General features: G+C 41.7%; 1 protein-coding gene across 1 annotated transcript; it reads left to right on the top strand.

Moving 5' to 3' along the window:
* Positions 1–3,160: 3,160 nt before the first annotated feature.
* Tekt3 (tektin 3) lies at positions 3,161–21,262 on the top strand. Its single transcript, XM_013013111.1, has 7 exons — positions 3,161–3,739; positions 7,351–7,434; positions 14,093–14,163; positions 16,600–16,743; positions 18,283–18,505; positions 18,573–18,631; positions 21,046–21,262. Exons 1-7 carry the CDS (start codon positions 3,161–3,163, stop codon positions 21,260–21,262), a joined length of 1,377 nt encoding a protein of 458 aa, XP_012868565.1.
* The last annotated feature ends 3,190 nt before the right edge of the window (positions 21,263–24,452 follow it).

Below are 24,452 nucleotides of genomic sequence, written 5' to 3'. Positions count from 1 at the left end.
CAAGGCTAGTGCTCTATCTCTTTGAGCCACAGTGCCACTTCTGGTGGTTAATTGGAGACAAGAGTCTCACAGACTTTCCTGTCTGGGCTGGCTTTAAACCATGATCTTCTTGAGTAGCTGGGATTACAGACGTGAGCCACCAGCACCCAGCAAGCTCTGGCTTTTTATTGGTTAATATGAGATAAGAGTCTCATGAACTTTTTTGCCTGGGCTGGCTTTGAAAGTTGATTCTCAGATCTCAGCCTCTTCAGTCACTAGGACAATCGAAGTAAGCTTTTGGCATCTGGCTATTGTCTTTTTCTTCATCTTATTTTCATACCTCTTCTCTTTTGCTTCTAATTATATCTCCTTTTTAGTTTATGATTTTTCTTCAGTCTCGGTTTTTTAACTAGAACTCTTTTTTTTTTCTTTTTTAATTTCTTAGAAGTTATTCCAGGTTCGTTATTTGAAAACTTGTTGGTGTTTGGGCCAGGAGACTTTCATAAAATATTAAGGTGCTTTTCAAAAAGCTTTCATGTATATGAATTATCTAAATTGCTAATCACTACAGTAGAGGTTAAAATTTGGAAACAAAACATGTAAATTCTTCAAAAATAATCACCATAGCTCATTATGTACTAATAGCATATTACTTTAAAAAAAAGATTTTCTAAAACCAAAATAATTTACTGAGAAGAGTGTTATGGTTTGGATCTTGGGGAAAGTGCTTTGCTGTCTAGCTAAGTAGCTCAGTACCCATGTCTGCATTTTCTCCATAGGGTAAGCAGTGCTAACATAAGTCATGCTAGCTCTGGACAATTAACTCTGTTGAACATTTTTGAGACAATGAATGTTTAGAAAAAAAAGAAGAAGAGCGCTGGGAAGGTGGCTCAGTGGTAGAGCGCTTGCCTTGCATGCATGAGGCCCTGGGTTCGATTCCTTAGCACCACATAAACAAAAAGAAAAAAGCCAGAAGTGATGCTGTGGCTCAAGTGGTAGAGTGCAAGCCTTTAGCTGAAGAGCTGAGGGACAGCGCCCAGGCCCAGAGTTCAGGCCCCATGACTGGATCCAAAAAATAAAAATAAATAAATAAATAACATTAAAAAAAGAAGACAAATGGAATCTGAGTATTGATCAAATAACTCAAACTCTTTCACTCCTGGGAAGGTCTTAGATATGCTTATTAGCCAATGACTAGTATTCTCAAGTGTATTATGTCGTTTTCACTTCTCACAGGATAATTTAAATATTGCTCCATTCCACATAAGTGATCATTATAAAGGTGGCTGTCTATCTAAATCATCCATCAGTTGTGCTGCATTACTGCCACAACTTAACAACTTCTATTTGATAAACTCCATGATAATTTTTTAAAGTTTTGCCTCAAGCCATTATTTTAGTAAGAGTTAGAAAAGTTTTTTAAAAAAATATGAGCACATGTATTTATCATTTTTGACATTCTTTGTTTCTTTGTGCGTAGGCCAAGTTTCCATCTTGTTCACTCCCTTTAACAGCTCTTTCCTTGCACATCTGCTGCTGCTGCTGTTGAATTCCTTTGACTTTGATTTCAAAACATTTTTATTTCCTTTTCCTTTTTTTGGGGGGGGGGGTGGCTGTGGGGCTTGTACTCAGGGCCTCAGCACTGTCCCTGAGCAATTTTTGCTTAAGGCTAGTGCTCTACCCATTTGAGCCACTGCTCTATTTCTGTTTTTCTGGTGCTTCATTGGAGATGAGAATCTCACAGACTTTTCTGCCCAGGCTGGTTTTGAATCGTGATCCTCAGATCTCAGCCTTCTGTCAGCCACCAGTGCCAGGCTCATTTTCCTTTTTTGAAGGATTTGTTTTTTTTTTTTTTACTGGGCATAGAATTATAGGTTTATACTTTCTTCTAGTCATGAGAATAGTTGTTTAGGGTTGGGATGGTAGCTCAGGAATAGAGGTTGAGATCTGAGGATAGAGATTCAAAGCCAGCTTGGTCAGACAAATCTAAGCGACTCTTTTTATTTTTGTCGGTTGTGGGTCTTGAACTTGGCCTGGGCACTGTCCCTCAGCTCTTCAGCTCAAGGCAAGTGCTCTATCATTTGTGCCACAGCGCCACTTCTAGTTTTCTGGTGGTCTATTGGAGATAAGAGTCTCATGGACCTGCCTACCTGGGCTAGCTTTGAACTGTGATCCTCAGATCTCAGCCTCCTGTGTAGCTAAGATTACAAGTGTGAGCCACCAGCACCCAGCTCTAAGTGACTCTTATTTCTAATTCACCAGCAAAAGACTAGAAATGGAGGTGTAGCTCAAGTAGTAAAGCTCCAACCTTGAGTGAAAAAAAAAAATAAGCAAGAGTGTTGGTACCAGCTCCCGTCTCCCATCCTGACACACAATTTCAAGTCAAATACATTGGTGCATACTTGTAATCCCAACTACTTGAGACGCAGACACAAAAAGATCATGAGTGTATCAAAACCAAAAATACAAACACAAGTTCAAGAGATAGAGCATTTGCCTATTATGCTTAAGGCCCTGGGTTCAATATTTAGTGCCACAAAAAAATTTAACAATTAAACAACCAGTTTGAAGAAGGTGATGTCAATACATTCTAGAGACATAGCAATGAACAAGAGACCATTCTAACATATTATCAGGCAAAGTGTATACCACAAGTTAGAATGCATATTGCTGTAGCTAGGCATTCTAATACTAAATTGAAGAGAAGTGGAGAGAGTGGACATCCTTGTCTCATTCCTGAGTTTAGTGGAAATGGCTTTAGTTTTTCACCATTGAGTATAATGCTGGCTGTAGGTTTGTCATATACAGCCTTTATTGTATTGAGGAATGTTCCATGGATTTCTAATTTTTCCAGAACCTTCATCATAAAGGGGTGTTGGATCTTGTCAAATGCGTTTTCTGCATCTATTGAGATAATCATGTGGTTCTTATCCACTATCTTGCTCTTGTGGATGTGATGAATTATATTAATTGATTTGCGTGTATTGAACCAGCTTTGCATCCCTGAAATGAATCTGTGTTTTATGAGTTCTATCACATTGCATGAATGTGAGTTCATGTGGTCTTTGACCACATTTAGATGGTTCCCGAGTTTCATATATGTGACTGTCTATTTTGCTTTTCCCTTTTCTTATTAAAAAAAATTAAAACAGGAGACACATACAGATCCTATTTGGGCATCATGAATCATTTCAATACTTCCTTGATGATTAATTATACCCAAGCAAAACCAGGGCCCATCAACTTCCTCCCGGCCATCACGTCCCTGGAATCAAGCTACAAGGACCGCTTTCCCCACCGCAACCTGACCCATACATTGAGCCTGCCATGGAGGCCAAACACGTACTACAGAGTGTCCTCCGACTTCCCTAACTTGGGCTCCTACTGCACTCGAGCGCAGAGGGTGGGCGAGAGCACCATGGTGCCCTTTGTTTCCAACAGAACATCGCTCTTCACCAAGTACACTCATGACGACTGGTACAAGTCCAGCTACGACAGTTTCCAGGAGTCCAATACATCACGACACAATTCAGAGAAACTCAGAGTGGATACATCCCGCCTCATTCAAGAGAAATATCAACAAATCAGAAAAACCCAGGTGGACACGACTCAAAACCTGGGAGAACGGGTCAATGACATAGCGTTTTGGAAGTCTGAAATCATTAATGAGTTGGATGAGATGATCGCAGAGACAAATGCCCTGACGGATATGAGGAGACGATTGGAAAGGACACTGACAGAGACAGAAGCCCCTCTACAGGTAAGTAGACCACAAAGGTCATGTCCTACCCGGGTGATAGCTTGGTGAATGAATTTCAGAACTGCTTTATATATCAAATCCTGCTGTATTACACCACCAGCAGCAACCGCTTGTCCATACACCTTTAAGTGGGTTTACTAGTAGCAAAAACATTGCTATTTTTATTGTAAGAAGGAATTCTGGCTGCATCTGAGGGGAGTGTTGAACTCAGAGCTTAGAGCTTGTTAGGCTGGCACACTGTCACTTGATCCATGCCACCATGCCATCAGCCTGGCTTTTTGCTGGGTGTTTGGAAGATGGGAGTCTCACAGACTTTTATGCCTGGGGTTGGCCTTGAACCGCAGACCTCTGGATCTCAGCCTAGGATTTACCTGCTGGCAACTCAATGGGACACACAGGGTTTCAGGTGGAATGCCATCTTCTCATCTCTTAAATGGGTGTCTTTGCTCGCTGCTGGCACTAGGTTAAGAAGTAAAACTTAAGAACAACAATTTTTCAACAAAAATTACTCTCTTTGTGATGTCATGCACACAGCCTCTGGCTATGTATATTATGATGTTGTTCCTCAACAGTAGTTATCAAATGATACCATTTTAGGAGATGGAGGGATTTTTATTGGGTAGAAAAATGGAACAGAGGGCAGGTTGGTTGCCATGGTGACCGAATTGACGTGGGTTCCTGTCACCTCTGACCAATGGGCCCTCCGATTCCATTCTGCCTTCCACTATTGAAAGAATGCATTCCATATTTGAGGATGTGCAAAGCAGATAAATGTGTGTGTGTGTGTGTGTGTGTGTGTGTGTGTGTGTGTGTGTGTTGGTACTGGAAGTTTCCATTCAAACCCTACGTTCTTGCTCATTTTTTTCTTGCTCATGGCTGGTGCTATACCACTTGAGCCATGCCTGCAGCCTGGCTTTTTGCTGGTTAATTGGAGAGGATGTCTTTTGGACTTTCTGACCAGGTTGGCTTTGAACTTTGATCTTCCAGGTCTCAGTCTCCTGAGTATCTAGGATGACAAGTATGATCTATCAGGGCTTAGTTCATATGACTTATTCCTTCATGAAAAGCATTGATGATAGACTTGTATCACCGCATCTGCCTTATAAGAGTTCAGAGAAGGCCAGTGCTTATAATCCTAGCTAATCAGGAGGCTGAGATCTGAGGATTGCAGTTCAAAGCCTGCCTAGGGAAAATAAAAGTCTCTGCGAGACTCTTATGTCCAATTGACCATTCAAAAACTGGAAGTGGAGCTGTGGCTCAAAGTGGTAGAGCCATTAGCCTTCAGCAAAAAGAGCTCAGGGACAGGGAGCAGGCCCTGAGAAATGTTTAGAAGACCTAAGTGTTGGAAATCTGGAAGAATGAGGAGTGTTGAGCATCTTTGAGTGCTATCATTTTTTATTTCCTCATCACTAACTGCAAATACCCACAAATACACACAGCTCCAAGATCCTGCACAAGGCTGCTCATGTACATGTGCTGTCTTTTTAAAGTGATTAGCCCCAAATTGCTGACAAATCTGAAATCCTTCTATGCCCTTCTCCCTGCCCTCGCCGCCCGCCCGCCCCCCCCCCCACCCCGCCTTGAAGGACTGAAAGTCTCCTCAAAATCACAGGCTCACCACTCTCTAACTTCAATTCCACATGAGCCTTTTCTGACTTCTCTTCACTGGCCTTTCTGTGGTGACATCTGTCAGTGAGAGGGTGCTAACGTGACTTGTCTCTGCTGTTGGTGGGTGTCCAGATGTTTTTGTGTGTTGGCACACTTCACTGTCATCATTGCTAGGGCTTGGTTAAAATTAGAGTTAGTCACCTAAACAGTACATCTCAAAATGGCAAAATACAGATAATCGAGCGTAAGGAAGATGGTTAAAGCTTAACAATACAACATAAATTTAATCAGTAAGTAGCCATCATTGGCCAAATTTGGGATGATGAGCCTAATAGCAGAAGATGAGCACTTGCATATGTTCTGTGTTAGTCTGGGGATGGGTAGAAACTTCCTGGGAAGCTATTTGGTAATACCTGCTTAAAATAAGCAGAGTCTCCTAAACCCATTATTCATGCTGGTAAATGGAAATTATACCATCAAGAGTTAGATTCCAGCTGGGTACTGGGAGCTTACTGCTTAGGAGGCTGAGATCTGAGGATCAAGGTTTGATTCAAGGTTTGGCTGAGGTAGACAAATCCTGGAGACTCTTATCTCCAATGAACCAGCAAAAAGCCAGAAGTAGAGTTGTGTCTTGCGTGAAAGAGTCCTGAGTGAAAAAAGCCACATGAGAGTGTGAGGCCCTGAGTTCAAGCCCTAGAAGAAATCTTCATAAAAGATTAGAGATTGCCTCAAAGATGTGAGTCAATGATATTCTATCAAAATTAGTTACATGCTCTTATAAAAAAGCTTCTAGAAAATTTAACATTATGTGGTAGTTCCATGTCATGAAATAGTTTTTAGAAAGCCTTTGAGTAGCTACATAATGTCTGTTCATACATAATTTATCGTTAGCAATTTATGATGTTTTTCACTGGAGTCATTTACGTACTCTGTCTCAAAAAATGTTTTATAATCTGGCTCTACTATTTAATATAAATCTTCAAAAAGTATAATACAAAATTATAAGGATAATAGAAAATTAAAATGCATGAATGAAACACTGATAGGATTATGATTGAATCATATTCTCTATATTTTTATGCTTAGTGGATCGAAGCATATTATTTTATAATCAGGTAACTTAGAAATGATTTTTTAGGGCTGGGAAGGTGGCTCAGTGGTAGAACGCTTGCCTTGCATGCCTGAAGCCCTGGGGTCAATTCCTCAGCCCCACATAAGCAAAAAGAAAAAAGCCAGAAGTGGTGCTGTGGCTCAAGTGGTAGAGCGCTAGCCTTGAGCTGAAAAGCTGAGGGACAGTGCCTAGGCCCAGAGTTTAGGCCTCAAAAATGATTTTTTTAAACAATGGTCACATGGGTTTTTGGCTCCACAATATTTTGATATAAAAATAATCATGTCTTCTTCAGGAGTAAATATTTGGAAATATTCTGAAGTCTATGTTTCATGCTATCAAATTATTTCTCTTAAATCATTGCCAAATAATTTTTCCATATACCAATTGGTGGGAGTAATAGTCAGATACTTGTTTTCTTTTCATCTTTAAATCAATACCCCAAATCAACATTTTGTCCCAAATTATTTTGAAATGTTCTTTCTCTTTTTAACCAGCAGAAAGAATTATTTAATTCTTACAGTCTTTTCATGCTTGATTTCCACAGGATGGCTTTAAGAGATGACATTGGGAGTATTTGTTGCTTTTTTTGTTTTAGAGCTCACCTTATTGCTCCGGGACTCACCTTAGTGTGGCTTTTTCACTCAGCTGGTACTTTACCATTTGAGTCATGTGTCCAGTCCTGCATTTCACTGGCTAATTGGAAATGGAATCTTGCAGACATCTCTGTCCAGGCTGACCTAAAACCATGACACTCCAGATCTCAGCCTCCTGAGTAGAGAGGATTATAGGCATGAGTGCCAAGCTTTTTGGCTACTTTTGGAACAAGAACTGCTAGTCATTGATTGAGATCATTGGTATTAATGTATTCTGTTATTTTGGATGTGTTACTTAGGTTACCCGAGAATGTCTATTTCATCGGGAGAAGAGAATGGGAGTTGATCTAGTTCATGATGATGTCGAAAGAGAATTGTTGATGGTAAGTATGGAGAAAACAAGTTGGTAACAGCAGCAGCACTGTTGTAAACATGCTTAAGGTACAGAAATATAAATGAAGTAACATAAAGTTACTTATAAATGAAGGCTTAGGCCATCTAGCACTTTCAATGTAAGTTATACAGATATTGAGAAATAGCAAAATACAGGAACAATGGAGCTTTTAGCTCCATTAGGCAGAAATTGGTGTCGATTTTTGAGTATTTCAGTCATTACATTTCCTCTGTCAACAGCCATCCCACACAATAATACAAAGAGACCCCAGGTGTTGGTGACTCACACCTGTAATCCTAGCTACTCAGGAAACTCAGATCCGAGGATCATTGTTCAAAGGCAGCCTAGGCAGGAAAATCTGTGAGACTCATCACCAATTAACCACCAGAAAACCTGGAAGTGGAGCTGTGGCTCAAATTGATAGAGTGCTAGCATTGAGCAAAGAGCTCAGGGACAGTGCCCTGGCCCCGAGTTGAAGCCCCATGACTGACAAAACAACAAAACCAAACAAAATGCAGAGACATATCTTCAAGATTAGAATCATACTGTATTCATGGATTTGAGCAGTGCTGTCTTTAAACTTTTATTTGGTCAATTTTACCTTGTCACTAGCTATTCCTTTAAGATGATTTTTACAATGATGACACCATCTTCTACATTGTAAAAGTGCTGTTATTAAATTCTGATAAGATAGTTACATTTATTTCCTTATTTTTTTAATTTATATGGGGGTTTGAACTTAGGCCTTCAGCTTGCTAAATAGGAACTCTGCCACAGTTTTTGCTTTAGGATTTTTTTTTTACATTTATGCCTGGTCAATCTGGACCACGCGCCTCCTATTTATGCTTTCTAAAATAGCTAGATTGACAGACACTTGCCATCGTACATGGCTTGTTTGTTGACATAGAGTTTTGCCAACTATTTTGCCTGGGCTTTTCTCCATCTGTGATCCTCTTGATCTCTGCCTCCCTGAATAGCTATAATTACAGGATTCTGGATCCCCTGGTAATCTTAATGAACTGAAATTGTCTCAAAGATCTAAGTCATGAAAAAAATATGGGGCTGGGAATGTGGCTTAGTGGTAGAGTGCTTGCCTAGCATGCATGAAGCCCTGAGTCTGATTCCTCCATACCACATACATAGAAAAAGCCAGAAGTGGCACTGTAGCTCAAGTGGTAGAGTGCTAGTCTTGAGCAAAAAAAGCTCAGGAACAGAACCCAGGCCCTGAGCGCAAGCCCTAGGACTGACAAAAAAAAAAGAAATATGATTGAAATAAATGGACACACCATGTTTACATTTTGGAAGAATTAATTGTGCTAAGATGGTAATACTAAGTTGATCGAGAGACTCAACACAACTTTTCATGAAATCTCAGCTGACTTCCTAGTAGAAATGGGTTACTGCATCCTAAAATTCACATTGTGATCTAAGGGATACAGAAGAACCAAAATAATAATATTGAAAAAGAATGAAGTTGGAGGGCTCACACTTCCCAACTAAAACACTCAGCGTGAACCTAAGTACATAAGACAGGGCCATGCAGCTCCTGCAGAAAGTTGGGCAGACAAATGGATGGACCAGATGGGAGGATTGAGGAAAAAAAACCCTCACTGTATCCAAACACTGTAATCAAACACCATGTCTTTGACATGCTAGCCAAGACTATTCAATGGCAAATGGATGATTTCTTCAACAGATGTGTTTAGACCTTTGCATAGCCTGGGCAGAAAAGTCTGTGAGACTCTTATTCCAATTTACCAGCAAAAAAGCTGGAAGTGGAGTTTTGGCTCAAGTTGTAGAATGCCAGCCTTGAACGGAAACAGCCAAGTCAGAGTGTGAGGCCCTGAGTTCAAATCCCAGTACCAGCACACACAAAGCAAATAGATCAGAGATTTTAATTTAAGAGATCAAATGGAAAACCTCTTAGAGGAAAAATGTACACAAAAAAGATCTGTTACATTGGAGTTGGTGACAGTTTCTTAGCTATGACACAAAAGGCACAAATAACCAAAGCAAATGTGGATGACCTGGACATGATCACAATCAAAAATTTGTTACTTCAACATCATCAGCAAAGTAAAAGCAAAATCTTCTTTAGTATTTTTTAGTTTCCTATGCTGATCCTTCAGACTTGTACTCAGGGCCTGAGCACTGTCTATGAGCTTTTATGCTCAAGCCTAGTGTACAACCACTTGAGCCACAGCACCACTTCTGGCCTTTGGGTGATTAATTGGAGTCAAACATCTGACAGCCCTGACTGGCTTCGAACTGTGATCCTTAGATCTCAGCCTCCTGAGTAGCAAGGATTACAGGTATGAATCCCTAACACCCAGCTCCCTACTTTAATGTCTTTTTAAAAAGACAAATAACCCACTTTTAAAAAATGAACAAATGATCTAAATCAACAGTTCTTCAAAGACGATATGCAATAGACCCATGCATATATAATACTCGCCTCAACTGATCATTAGTAAATGGATATCCCAATGAAGTACAATGAAATAGGACTCTATGGTTGGTGGAATGGAAAAACAGAACATAGCAAGTGGGGATTTGGAAGAGTTCTGGCCTCACACACTTCGGTGGGAATGGAAAAGGGGCAGCTGCTCTGGAAAATTATTAAATCCACAGTTATCATCTGATCCAGTAATTCTACTTCCAGGTGTCTAGCTACACAGAGAAGAAAACATCTGCTAACACAAACACTATAGGAATGTTTATAGCAATGTCCTCCAGAGCAGGCAATAATTGCAAATGGCACCCTTGTCTATCAGCTGATGAGGAGTAAATAGAGCAGCACAAGAAGTCAAGACGGAAGCCATGGCAAGCATTAGTGGCTCACGCCTGTAATCTGAGAATCGCAGTTTGAAGCCAGTCTGGGCAGGAAAGTCTATGAGACCCTTACCTCCAATTAACCACCAGAAAACTGGAAGTGGAGCTGTGGCTCAAAGTGGTAGAGTACTAGCCTTGAGCAGAAAAGCTCACAGCACCCAGGCTCAGAGTTCAAGCCCCATGACAGACAAAACATATAGAAGAGGGAAGGCATGAGCTGGAGTACAGGCTATGCTTGGAAACCTGTAAGCAGAAGAAGCTGACCTTGTTGGAGACTGATTGATCATACCTGTAATCCCAGCCATTTAAGAGAACGAGATCTAAGGCTTGTGGGTTGAAGCCAGCCCTAGCAGAAAAGTTAGTGAGACTCTTATCTTCAATTAACAATGAAAAGAAAGCTGGGTTTGGAATTGTGGCTCAAGTGATAGAGTGCTAGCCTTGAGTGACAAAGCCAAGTAAGAGCATTAAGCTGTGAGTTCAAGCTTTAGCACTGGTGCATGCATGTGCTACTACTACTACTACTACTACTACTACTACTACTACTACTACTACACACACACACACACACACACACACACACACACACACTGTCTCCCAGGACCACAAGTGACAAAAGCTAGTTTCCTAGAACCACAAGTAGCATGGTTTAATTTCTGTGAAGTTGTCACAGTAGAGAATTCTCTAGAAACACAAAGTACAACAGTGGTTGCTGAGGAGGAGGAGGCTTGCAGGGGGAGTAAACAGGAGCTGCTTTTTGTGGGAAGGTCACAAAAGTATTCTATGCTTTGTTCTGGTGATGGGCTTACTAAACACTATTGAACTGTGTACTTTAAACAGAAGTATATGTCATGCAAACTCTATCTCAAAGAAGCTATTGTTTCAAAGCAAGAAACATTGCTTTAGAAGTTCATATTTTCCAGCTCAGTAGCAGAGATTGCTTTATCTCTCACAAAGTTGAACCAGAGTGGGCATTGTAGCTCACATCTGTCACCCCAGTTACTCAGGAGGTAGAGATATGGAGGACTGAGATTCAAGGCTAGTCCAGGCAGAAGGACTCAACCAGCGAGCCTGGTATAATGGTCATCCCATCTACATAGGAAGTGTGAACAGAAGGATCAGGCATAATTTTGAAACCTTATCCTAAAATAACTAAAGTGAAACAGTTGAGGCTATGGCTATATATACTTAGAAAGTACAAGGCCCAGAGTTCAAGCCCCCATACCGCCAGAAATAAAAATACCACAAAAATTGAACCTATAATTAATTAAGGAGGATGCCTTGGTCACTGCTGAAAATATTAAGTACTGGATGTACCCTGTCACTCATGAATACTTATATTTAAAATACAGTAATAATACATACATATATGTGAATATATGTATATATATATATGTATGTATGTATGTATAAATCCAGGACCCCCAACACCCTTGCCTTCTGCAAACTTTGCTTTTCTGGCAGGTAAGGGCAGCTTGGCCCTGTAATTCCTTCTACTGTAGGATTTCAAAGCCATGACAATGTAGTTATGTACATATTGCAGACCCCTTTGAAAGCTCTTGGTTTTAGGCTTTTCCTGTTCTCATAAACTCTTCTGCCTCCAACCATCCGTCACTTACCATAAATTTACATTTAAAAATTATCACTCAAGAATTTAAAAAATAATCTCACTAGCTGGGCACTGGTGGCTCATGCCTGTAATACTAGCTACTCAGGAGGATGAGATGTGAGGATCCAGGTTTGAAGCTAGCCGGCAAGGGTGGTGGTGGGGGGGGGAGGAGTCTGTGAGGCTTGTCTCCATCTGACTACCAGAAAAGACGGAAATAGAACTGTGACTCAAGTGTTAAGAGATCTAGCCTTGAGGAAAAGTGCTCAGGGACAGTGCCCAAGCCCTAAGTTCAAACCCTAAGACCAGCAAACATGTGCACGCGCGCACACACACACACACACACACACACACACACACACACACACACACCTCATTAAGTGCATTTTCCCAATAAAACATCCCCAGGAATTTTCACTATGTATCTTGTATATTAAAAACACATGGCCCATTATATAAGAGACCCTGAAATTTTTTATATGGTACTTTCTACACATTTCTCCATGCATCCTGTGCCAATATGTCACAAAGACACACAAAAAAATGCACACACATGCACACACATGCATGTACCAGTGTATACTACCCCCTAAGTATTTGAGACAGAGAAAACTGAACAATGCAAAAAACAACAAAAACAAAAACAAAAAATTAATACTGATGCCCAATCCCCAGTGAGACCGTATGAGAAATCTCAGTAGCCACAGTTTGGGGGATTTGACTCATTGTTATCATTAATTGAGAGTATTTAAAAATAGAGCCGGGCCATTATGATAGGCACACTCAATATTTTTATGTTAAGTTACTTAATAAAAGGCAACAACTATCTAGGCATGTTATAAGAAAGACTTCATAACAAAGATAAGAAAGGTGGAGATCAGGGCTGGGAAGGTGGCTCAGTGGTAGAGCACTTGCCTTGCATGCATGAGGCCCTGGGTTCAATTCCTCAGCACCACATAAGCAAAAAGAAAAAAGCTGGAAGTGGCGCTGTGGCTCAAGTGGTAGAGCGCTAGCCTTGAGCTGAAGAGCTGAGGGACAGTGCCCAAGCCCAGAGTTCAGGCCCCACGACCGGACCCCCCCCCCCAAAAAAAAAACCCAACAACAGAAAAAAGAAAGGTGGAGATCAAAAAGTTAGATTTGATAGCTTTTGACAGTATAGAAATCATAATTGTTTCTATCAAAGCGAACAAAACAACAAACATACCATAAAATCCTAGTGCTATAATCCTAACTACTCAGGAGACTTAGCTCTGGAGGACTGAGGTTTCAAACCAGCCTGGACATGAAAATCTGCTAGACTCTTAGCTCCAATTTACCAGTTAAAAAGTCAGGCTGGAGGCATGTTTGAAGTGTTAAATGACAGCTATGAGCAAGTAAGCCAAGCAAGCATGAAGCCCTGATTTCCAATCCTGGTATAAACAAGCAAAAAAAAAAAACTATAAAAAAAACCAAAAAACAAAGACAAATACCATGCATAAAATACCAAGGCAAGGGTCAAAGTGGTTAAATTTATTTTTAACTATCTAATGGAATAGGACTGACTTGTAAATATATTAAGAAGTCATAAATTTATTAAGAAACAAATAACAGAAAAAATAGTGTAAAGAGACAGTTCACATAAATTCAGAGAGTCAGTTAAAACACACACACACACACACACACACACACACACACACACACACACACACACACACACACACGGGTTGGATTCATCCCTGCCAGTCTTCAGAGGCAGGCTGTGTTTTGTTCTGCGAGGTTCTATCATGTTGGGAAAGGTTTACAACATCAGTGGAGGCTGCCTGATGAGTAAGACAAAGAAAGGCTCTGAAGGATGATTTGACTGTATTTGACAAAGCCTAGATAAAGGCCTACTTCAGAGATGTTTAATAAATAATAAATAAACAATAATGGTCACAGGAGTGTTGTTTAAGGTCAAAGAAAAATAAGTCCCTAAAACTGTAACCATGTTTCAACCTGTTAAGATAATTTACCGTTAGTCCTATAAGAAATGAATCTCAGCATAATATTATAATATCATGTAGTATTATATTATGAGGCTGACAGAGAAACTGTAAAATTATTTTCTTGCTTAACCTTGGTTTTCCCAGAAACCAAATTTTTCCTTCATCGAAGAATTGCTCCATTGCTGACTTTGGATGGTTTCCTCAGTAATGAAAATATTAATGTTTTCTTCTTTGTCTTAATTGAGTAGGAACTTGATACTATTCTGTGCTGCCAAGAGAGAATGAAGTTGCACTTGGATAAAGCTATTGCTCAACTTGCGTAAGAGCTTTACCTCTCTCTATAACTGAAAATCTACCACGGAACTGCCCGCTTGTGTGTACCATGCATGTATATCTCTTAGCTTCCTGTCAGGACACACATACTTTTTCCAGTCCAAGATTAAGAGGAGTCATTGGAAGATTTGCTTCAAATTTCTAATTGGAGGAAAAAATTCTGAGCTGGGCACCGGTGGCTCACCCCTATAATCCTATCTACTCAGGAGGCTGAGATCTGGGGCTTGCAGTTCAAAGCCAGCATGGTCAGGAAACTGCCCTGAGACTCTTCTCTCCAATTAACAACCACAAATTCAGAAGTGTAGGTGTGGTTTTAGTGGTAGAGTGCCAGTCTTGAATGAAGCTAAGGGATAGCACTAGGCCCTGAGTTCAAGCCCCAACACATACACACACACACACACACTCACACACACACACTTTTCTCAGATGCAATAGTACAAACCCCTATTCTCATTTGAGCTCTGTTTAACTCAAAGGACTGATTGTTTGCTAAGAGGTCAACTTGCATATGAGTAGCCATTACAGCAGCAGTTAGGAGTCATGTTTATTCTCCATCCTCAGTAAAGAACCACCTTGCTCTGACTATAACATCCGAGCATTCCCTGCACCATATTCATTTCATTCTCTACTTCCTAACTCCAATGCAAATTCCTCATGGGCACTGGGTTCTTGCCTGGCAGCAGTAGGTACTCGTAAGTACCTCCTGTGGTATTTTGTGGCATGTAATGTATGTCTGTGTGGCAGGGGGAAAGAATAACAATCAAATGAAGGTGTTAAATGAGTCTAGGTTTCTATCAGACTAGAAAAAGGTGTTGGCTGAGCCTGTGACCCGAAATAGCCAAGGAAGGCTTTCATGCTTGTGCATACCACTTAAGAATTCACCAGGGCACATTGTTTGCCCCCATTCCACCCTAGTTCTGACAGGCCAAATGATTCATCAAAGGCACAGGCTATGTGGGAGGGGTTCCTGGTTCAGCATGGGTTCTTCCAACTTGGTGACATCTTTACTGAATGCTGCTAGACTCTTAGGTCTGTTGTAGGTCCTGCAACCACAGTAGAGATTAAGATGATTGTAGCTGCCTGCTTTCCAAAGATTCTATACTGATGACTCTCAACATCTTGTTTCCAGATCCCAACTATCTACTTAGTATCTTCATGGGAATGTGGGATGCACAGTCAAGCTCAGTGTGTGTTCCCCAGCCCCTGTCTCTGCCACCACAGGTGATGGCATTCCATTATTCCAAGGACTCCAACGAAGCTCTCTCTTCTCTGATGAGGTCCAATCTCATAGGAGGTTCTCTTGGCTCTGCTCCCTCCTCTATCTCGTACCTGTCACGGTGGCGGCTTCCCAGTGGGTTTCCTGGGCCTTTTGCCATCTGTTCCAAGTCTAACACCAGAACCATCCTTTCAAATTCTAAGTCAGTGACCGCCAATGATGCTTAGAGAAATCAGACTCCCCCCGCCCCCTTCAATGTCCAACAGCGCTCTGCGTGACTGGACTCTCGTTTTCCTACATCTTTTCTCACTGTTACCTAGGGAGGTTTCTCCTGATATTCCATTTCAGATCATAAGTCCTGCTCTGGGACCTCTGGTTCCTGCTTTTTTATTTTATTTTAGTGTTCTTTGAACCACAAGAACTTCCTGTTCATGCTGTGTACTGTCTGCTTCTGCCCAGGAGAACATAAATTCCTCAGAGAGAGAGACCTTTCTGTCTTGTCTGTTGAGGTCTCTGGGGCCTGCAGTGCTGGACCTGGCAAAATGTAGGCCCTCAACATATCTGCTGGGTAAATTATGCCATGAGCAAATCTGTGGCTCATCTGTTCCCCCCTTGTCCCATGCGTGTCCCTCCTCCTGGACCCACGACTTTGGGCGTGAACTGTGGCTCCCCTCCCTGCCTGGCAGGCATCGCAGAACCCATTTAGGGTCTCTTCCTTCCCTGTAAGGGAGCTGTGGGGCACAGCTCTGGGATGGCCACCAGTTACTCTTAATTACTGCCTTGGAGGTTCATTCTGATCCTTGGTTTACTGCAAGGTCATTGTGGTGAGAGGGAGTATCTCTTGGGGACATATGCCCAAAGAATAGAGTAGAAGAGAGTGAGGATAAACAAGAGGAAAGGGATGGAGGCGAGGAAGGCAGAAACACAGCCAGATTATCATAAAGCAGCCCTCTGTCTGGACAGCTGGAGTGGGTTAGGGTGTTTAAATATACCATCTGCCTAGAGAAAGAAGGGGAAGTATGTTCAGAGCAGGGTTATGGTCTCATGAGGTCCAAGCATAGCCATCCCCATTGAGTAGCAAGTTGAACACTGGGAAGGAAGAGATGAGAGGAGTGAGAGGGTTTTCCCCTTAGAAGATCACTCTCCCCCACCCCTTCCTTATAGGAAACCACTGCCCGCATGTGAAATCTCTTTATTCTGCTGCAGCTCTAACAGAGGGGCCCAGCATGAGCTGGAGAAGGACCTGGGTGACAAACAGATGGCCCTCAGGATTGACGACAAATGCCACCACCTACGCAACACATCGGAAGGCATCAGCTTCTTCCGAGGGGTGGAGAATGTCGATGCGACGTAAGCTGGGCACCAACGAGGCAGCATCTCAGTGGTCCGAGTTCAGTTTCTGTGGCTGTGACATGGGGTGATTTATAAAGAGCAGAGGTTTTTTTGGCCTGTAGTTCTGGAGGCTGAGAAATCCAAAGTGGTTAACTCCTGGGGAGGGGTCTTCTAGAAAAGAGTAGCGGGGGGGGGGTAAAATCTACCAAAAGGGTGAAGTCTGCTAAAGAGAAAAGTGAGAAAGGCTTGCTTTTATAACAAGTGCTTTGGGGAAAGCTAACTCACTACTGTGAAAACGAAGTCACACTCTGCAGTAGGGCTGAGGCTGTGGCTCAGCAGGGTGGTTACCACCATGACTCATCCCCATTATCTTCTGAAATTAAGGCATTCATATATTTTAAAGGTTTTCTCCTTTCTGGGCCTGGAGTTTGAACTCAAGGCCTTGTGCTTTTGTATGGCTCACAGTTGGCATGCTATCACACACATGCTGGCTCCCGCCTGGCTTTTGGCTGGCAGGTTGCAGCTAGAATTTCCTGGACTTTGCTTCCCTAGCTAGTTTCAAGTTTTAATCCTGCAGATCTCAGTCTCCTGGGTAGCCTAGGATTACAGATGTGAACTGCTGGCTTCCAAGAGGACACATTATATATAGACATGGCTTCATGGTTTACAATGATGATATTGGACACAGACAGCCTACTCAATTTTTCATCCTCCCATGCCTACCTTTAAGGTATACTTTTCCTTAGGAAAATTTTCTACAAGCCCTCAGTTTGGGTTCCTTCTTTGCCCTCCAGCTAGGTTGGACTACTTTAATATCTCTACCGGTGGGATGGAAGAAATTCCCTAAGCCTATCTCTCCCATCATGGACCATTTCTTTCTCTTTACTCTTTGCTCTTTGTTTTGTTTTGTTTTGTCATTCATGGGACTTGAACTCTGGGCCTGGGCCCTATCTCTGAGTTTTTCAGCTCAAGGCTAGTGCTCTACCACTTTGAGCCACAGCACCACTTCCAGGTTTTTTCTGGTGGTTAATTGGAGAGAAGAGTCTCATGGACTTTCCTGCCCCGGCTGGCTTTGAACTGCGATCCTCAGAGCTCAGCCTCCCGAGTGGCTAGGATTACAGGCATGAGCCACCAGCACCTGGCTTACTCTTGGTTCTTCTGACGAGGGTTCATAGTGTGTTGCTGCTTTCTGTCTTTGATGACTCCTGAGGTTGGATATTTTTTCTTAACTCTGTTTGGGCTGCTCTGATACTTTTGTAATGATCCTTTGTACTCATATGCTTTGGTAATTCCTCCCCTTCCCCTCAGGAAAGTGGCTGAACAATTATAGCATATGCTTTGAATCGGTTCACAACATCATAAACAGCTATTGAGGGACCTTTCATTTGAAAGGCTTTGCTATGATGTTTGCGTTTTATGCAATGAGACTAGGATCAGAGAGGTACTTGGGGCAGGGGGAGGTGGGGAGCTCCTTCCCAGGATGGAAGATGGCCCACTGCCCTACCAACCTCTAGGCTGAATCCTCTCCACGGCCTGGTTCTCCTTCCCTGCTTTCAGGATCTCCGTGCCTGAGTCATGGGCCAAATTTACCGACGACAACATTCTCCGCTCCCAGAGTGAACGGGCGACCTCTGCCAAGACGAGAGACGAGATAGAAACCTTGCTGACAGTGTCCACCAACGAGATGTGGAATCAGTTCAGTAAAGTGAACTGGTACCTCACCAAGCGCATCGCCGAGCTCGGAGAAGCTAAGAGCAAGATTCAGGTTCACTTAGCAAAGGTAAAAGCAGCCGCTGCTGCTCTGGGCTGACAGGAATAAAGGGGCTGAGGTCCCTCTGGGACCGCAGAAACTCTCACCACCCCCCAGAATGGCGCCAGGAGGCACAGGACCTCCTGGACAGGCAGAGTAAGAAAAATTAAGACTATGCTATTTCTTTCAGCCAGGCAGCCAGGTGTCAAAATTAAATTGGCGTCCGTTGATGTATAGGGCACAATGAATGCACTGTGTAGGGGAAGGTGTTTCAGTATTTAATGGAAACAAAAATATTATGATTTAAATTTAATGAATCACGGTATAGAACTAGGAAATGAGTCTATTATTCGACCATCTGGGAGAGATATTTTCTGTTCAATCGTTTCAGACCCATTTTCTGGAATGCAGAACCAAAGGCAGGACACTGTTACCTACTTCCCAATGACCCTGATAATGTCATTTTTTTTGTCAGTCTTGGGGCCTGACCTCTGGGCCTGGGCACTGTCCCTCAGCTCTTCAGCTCAAGGCTAGCACTCTACCACTTGAGCCACAGCCCACTTCTGGCTTTTTGCTTATGTGGTGCTGAGGAATTGAACCCAGGGCCTCAGGCATGCAAGGCAAGCGCTCTACCACTGAGCCACCTTCCCAGCCCCTCTCTCCCAGTTTTTTCCCTCCTAACTTCCCTACCCCCAAAGTTGCATAGTTCATTTTCAACATCATGTCTAGTGAGTTTCACTACTGAATTGGTTTACTCTTTGTCCCACCGCTCCTGTGCTTCCCCTTCCCCTCCCCAAATCAGATGAACTTATGTACAGGACAAAGAGTACAGGAATCAAAAACAGTGACAGAAGGGAATAAACCAAAGAAAACAGGAAAGAAAAAAAAAAGAACTGAAAACAGTATAATAAAAAACCTTACTTCAATTTCTTGGTGTTCATTTCCATAAGCACCATTTTACATGATCTTATGCATATAACTATTGAGCCCTTGTGTTTCTCTCCTCAGAATATCCTCCTTTGTTCTCGTTATTATTATTAGTTTTTAATAATTGGTTCCTGGTCTTCCCTTGAGTGACTTGAGGGGTGGGGAGGCCATCCTTGGGACATTACTGGTAAAAGAGCCCTCACTTAATTACTCTTTGGGAAGACAAAGACTTTCTAGATGTAAAACACTTATGAAAGAAATCCCAAAGGAAAAGGAATATTTGGCTTAACTAAAAATTGAAATCTTCTGTTTCACAAAACAGAAAAAAAATGAAGAAGCCCACATTGCTTTTCACAAGCATACTAGTAAGAAAGAAACTGGACATGTCTAATGTTTACAAGGCATTACACAATGACTAAGAAAACTACCCACAGAAAAAGGAGCAACAGATACAAGACAGAAGACTTATATAGGAACTTATACAGGAACACAAATATTTAGCCAAGGTTTACTAATACCACCAAAAGAAAAAACACTATGAAAATTAAAGCCATGTTGAGTAACATAATATAAAGGTTTGATAGATTTTGTCATGAAATATCTTTTTTGGCTATCTTAATGAGAAGTATATGATTTAAAAATTGTCTTGCCATAATTAGATTTGTTGCAATGTTTAGAGGTTGATGTACTGATTTCCTATATTATCAGTTTATATTGTATTAAAAATGTATTAAGTACAAATATGAAGCTGGGCGCCTGTGGCTCACGCTTGTAATCCTAGCTACTCAGGAGGCTGAGATCTGAGGATCACGGTGCAAAGCCAGCCTGGGCAGAAAAGTCCAATGAGGCTCTTATCACCATTTAACCACAAAAGGCCCAAAGTGGAGCTGTGGCTCAAAGTGATAGAGCCCCAGCTCTGAGTGCAAAAGCTGAGAGACAACACTCTAACCAAGTTCAAGCCCCAGGACAGCAAAAAGAGAAAAGTACAAATATGTTTACTTTGGAATTCTGAAGTTTCTCACCCAGGCTGGGAGTGGTGACATTTTAATTACCACCTTCCTAACTTGCCCCTCTGGTGGGATTTGTTGATAGGTCTGGCAGAATTCTAGTCACTGAAAATTGTTGAATGACTTTCTCAAAATTAAAATAATTTCCAAAGTGAAAACAAATTTTGTGTGCCAGTACTGGGCCCTGAACATAGAGTTTCACAATTTCACTTGGCTTTGTTTACTCACAGCTCACTCTACTATTTGAGCTATGCCTCCATGTCCAGCATTTTGCTGATTAATTGAAGATAAGAGTTTGCTCAGGCTGTCTTCAAATTCTGATCCTCAGGCATGAGCCATTTTAGTACCTGGCTAAAGTTAAATTTGTTGGTGGTGGTGGTTGTGGGGCTTGAACTCAGTACCTGGGCACCATCCCTGAGCTCTTTTGCTCAAGGTGGCTAGTGTTCTATCACTAGCAGACACAGCTCCACGTCTGGTTAATTAGAAATAAGTCTCTCATGGACTTTCCCACCTGGGCTGGCTTTAAACCATGATCCTCAGATCTCAGCCTCCTGAAGTAGCTAGGATTGCAGGTGTCAGCCACCAGGGCCTGGCTCAAGCAAGATAACCTAACCTGCTTGTTCCCTTGTTGTGCAGCCTTGTTAATGAGGTCTACGAGGTGCACGACACCATCCAAACCTTGCAGCAGCGCCTACGGGAGGCCGAAGACAGCCTACAGTTACTGGTCCACACCAAAGCCACCCTGGAGCACGACCTGGCCGTCAAAGCCAACACGCTGTACATCGACCAGGAAAAATGCATGAGCATGCGCAGGAGTTTCCCCAGCACCCTTCGGCTGGTCGGCTTCTGCTAGGGACCCCCATCAACAGAGATTTTGATACTTCTAGAAACAGGACTGTGTCCAAGCATTTAACGGAGCGCTAATATTTTCACACATTAAAGGATTGTATTAGGATAGAAAAGATAACCATCGCTGGTTATCTTTGGTTTGTGTCTAAGTGTTAATTTTCTGCTCTCTACTAAGCTTATGAGGATGTGAAGAAATATAACCAGTCCAACAGAAAGGGTCAGCAGGCTGATTTGTGTTTCTTCTCCTCCTTCTCTCTCCCACCCCCCACCCCGACTCTTCCTCCTCCCCCTCTCTCCTCTTCTTCCCTCCTCCTCCTTCCTTTTTTGTCAGTTGTGGGGCTTTAATTCAAGGCCTGGGCCCTGTATCTGAGCTCTTTTGCTCAAGGCTAGCCCTCTACTACTTTGAGCCACAGCTCCCTTCTGGTTTTCTGCTGGTTCATTGGAGATAAGAGTCTCATGGACGTTCCTGCCCAGGCTGGCTTTGAACTGCAATTCTCTGATCTCAGCTTCCTGCGTAGCTAGGATTACAGACTATTAGCTCCTGGTGCCCCTGGTACCTGGCCTTATTATTCTATTATTATTCTAACATGAAGAGGCTGGAAAGGGTGCCCCAGGACCATATGCTATAGTTTCATGTTGAATATTTCCCCACAGGGCCAGGTGCTAAAGGCCTGGGGCTCAGAGTGATGCTATTGAAAGGTAGTGGGACATTTATTTATGTATTTATTTAATTATTATTTACTTATTTTAAATTGTCTTAAGTTGAACAAAGGGGTTTCAGTTCATGAGTATGCCAGTTTATGCGTATGATGCATCTTGATCATTCTCTCTCACCTCTCCCAATGCAGGGGGAGCCCAGTGAGAGGTCTTTGCACTCGAGCCCTCCAGCTCCTCCTCCTCTCTCAGTGGATTCCGGACCACTGTTTCCTGACACCTCTGTCATAGACCCAAAGCAAGAGGCTGCTGTTCCCAGGCTAGAACCTCCAAACCACAAGCCCAAATAAACCTTTTCTCTTTGTAAGTGAATTACTTCAGGAATTTTGTTATGCTGATGGGAAACTGAGTCGCACACAACAATAGGAGGTCTCTTTGAGCTCTGCTCTAGAGACTATACAGCAAGACACAGAAAGGTCTCCGAGCCGAAGTGGTTGGAGACCCTTAAGACAAAGCAAAGGGTAGCTTTGGAATAGAGCTCCAAATTCTTCTTACTACTGTAAGTAGACCAATTTGGTTGTGACTCATGTGTAATATATATGCACACCCACATATAATATGTGATATATAACATATAAATTAATATTGTATCAGTATATAACATATGATAATATAGTAATCATTTATAGACATAATTTATATTTATTTTAATTTATTATTGTTTATCATTTATTTAATTCATTATATCATAATATATTTATATTAAATATAATATATCTATATATTAATTCTATAAAGTATTATTAATATAGCAATATATTATATGGTGTATATAAATAATATATTTATGATTAATATATTACACAAACACACACACACACACATATATATATATATATATATATGAAGATGTTTGCTACTGGAAGAGAGGGGAGTGGGTTTCACCTCAGGTTTAGGGGCCTGGGAGCTGGTGGTTGTCAGAGCAGGGAAAGGCCTTTATGGAAGCTTGAGCAATGCGAATCTGAATTGGAGAGGTGGCTATGGGAGCAGAGGAGTTGCGCAGAACAAATCAACAGGACTTGAGAACTCTTCGCAAATAGGGGACCAAGGGTCCCAGAGTAATGAAGGAGGAGTACCTGTGCCAGGAAGGCTTGAAAATGACAGTCCTTGAATTCCTGGAGGGCTGGTACTATCTCAAAGGTTAGTCTTTGTTGTTTTTATAATCATACTCTGGTTGAGTGTGTCGCAGGAATTCATATTGAGAAAACTTTCCTGCCAAGGTCCTCTGTGAATGGTTTCAGGAGAGGAAACCTTAGGAAGGGGTTTGGATCAGGATTGATAGGTATTCCTGGGAGAGGCTTTCTTATTGTAAGTGAGCGCTCTCTGGCTCCCTTGCTCTTCTTCCCAGGTCAGACCTTCCTCCTCCCTGCCATAACCCCACAAGAGACCCTCAGCTATAAGCTCTTGGGTTTCCAGCCTCTGGAACCATGAACTAAACAAACCTCTATTCCTTACAAATTACCTAATCTGTGGTATTTGGTGATATTCAGCTATAGCAGTCAGAACACCAAGGCAACTGTTTGGGGGTTGTTTTCTTTTCATATTACAGATGAGAAGCAGGTGCATAATTTAGAAATTAGAGAAGAATCCACAATACATAAATATTGGGGAGAAAAGTTTCTGAAATATCAGAACACCCAGAAATGACTACTGATGTTTGTCAATCCTGTTGTCTATTTTTTCTGTCCTTTTGAATGTCTATATAATATTTATTTCCTGATTAGGTAACTAATATATAATGTTTCTATTTCCAAAAATAAATAATCTACTGCATTTGTATTTAAATACAGGAGTAACAATATTTGGAATCATTCTACTAACTGTTACTTGAGAAAATCTCTGAAAATACAGAAGCAAAACTATCCAAAACTATGTTTTCTGTATGATTTATACTCCGGCAGATAGGGTCCAAAAGCACTTCTAATTATTTTATGATATCTGAGATTATACTTAGTCTTCTGGAGTTCATGAAAGCTTTGAATCTTTTAGCTCTGGAAAGAGGGAAGTAGAAGACAGATTTTCTCTCCTATTTCTATCTCCACATCTGTCTCTCTTTCTCTTGCTTTCTCTGCTTTTAGTATGTCTATGTAGCCCTGTGCTCCTTTTGCTCTGGCTTAACTACTGTTTAATAACAACAAATTATACTTCCTCCTCCTCCTCCTCTTATTCCTCTTACTCCTCCTCCTTTTCTCCTCCTCCCACTCTCCCCCCTTTACCCTCTCTGTCTCTCTATATCTATCTCTCTGTTTCTGTCCTTTTCTTGGTTGCTGTTTCTCCCACTTTGTTTTCCATCCTTCACTGTTTCTTAAAGTGTTTTAAGACCTTAGTCAATTTCACAAAACATATTCAAATGCCAGAAGAACTGACATCTGCACGATAAACTTGTCCTGGGGTATTTTTGTGGGTTCTGTACATCATTTTAGAAATCAAATTGTAGGTTGTGTTGTTCTCCTTTTGTTTCTAATGGAAACAGAGATATA

The sequence above is a fragment of the Dipodomys ordii genome, unplaced genomic scaffold (genome assembly GCF_000151885.1).
Source record: "Dipodomys ordii isolate 6190 unplaced genomic scaffold, Dord_2.0 Scaffold19, whole genome shotgun sequence".
NCBI lineage: Eukaryota > Metazoa > Chordata > Mammalia > Rodentia > Heteromyidae > Dipodomys > Dipodomys ordii.
Note: the sequence above shows the minus strand (reverse complement) of the source record. Positions and strands in the feature narration are given on the sequence as shown.

Bases quoted from the DNA above. Each gene is read 5' to 3' on its own strand.
- Tekt3 (XM_013013111.1), top strand. From the start codon at position 3,161: ATGAATCATTTCAATACTTCCTTGATGATTAATTATACCCAAGCAAAA. The intron at 3,740-7,350 runs GTAAGTAGACCA...TGTGTTACTTAG, and splicing joins AGACAGAAGCCCCTCTACAG to GTTACCCGAGAATGTCTATT. The intron at 18,632-21,045 runs GTAAGAAAAATT...CTTGTTGTGCAG, and splicing joins GGACCTCCTGGACAGGCAGA to CCTTGTTAATGAGGTCTACG.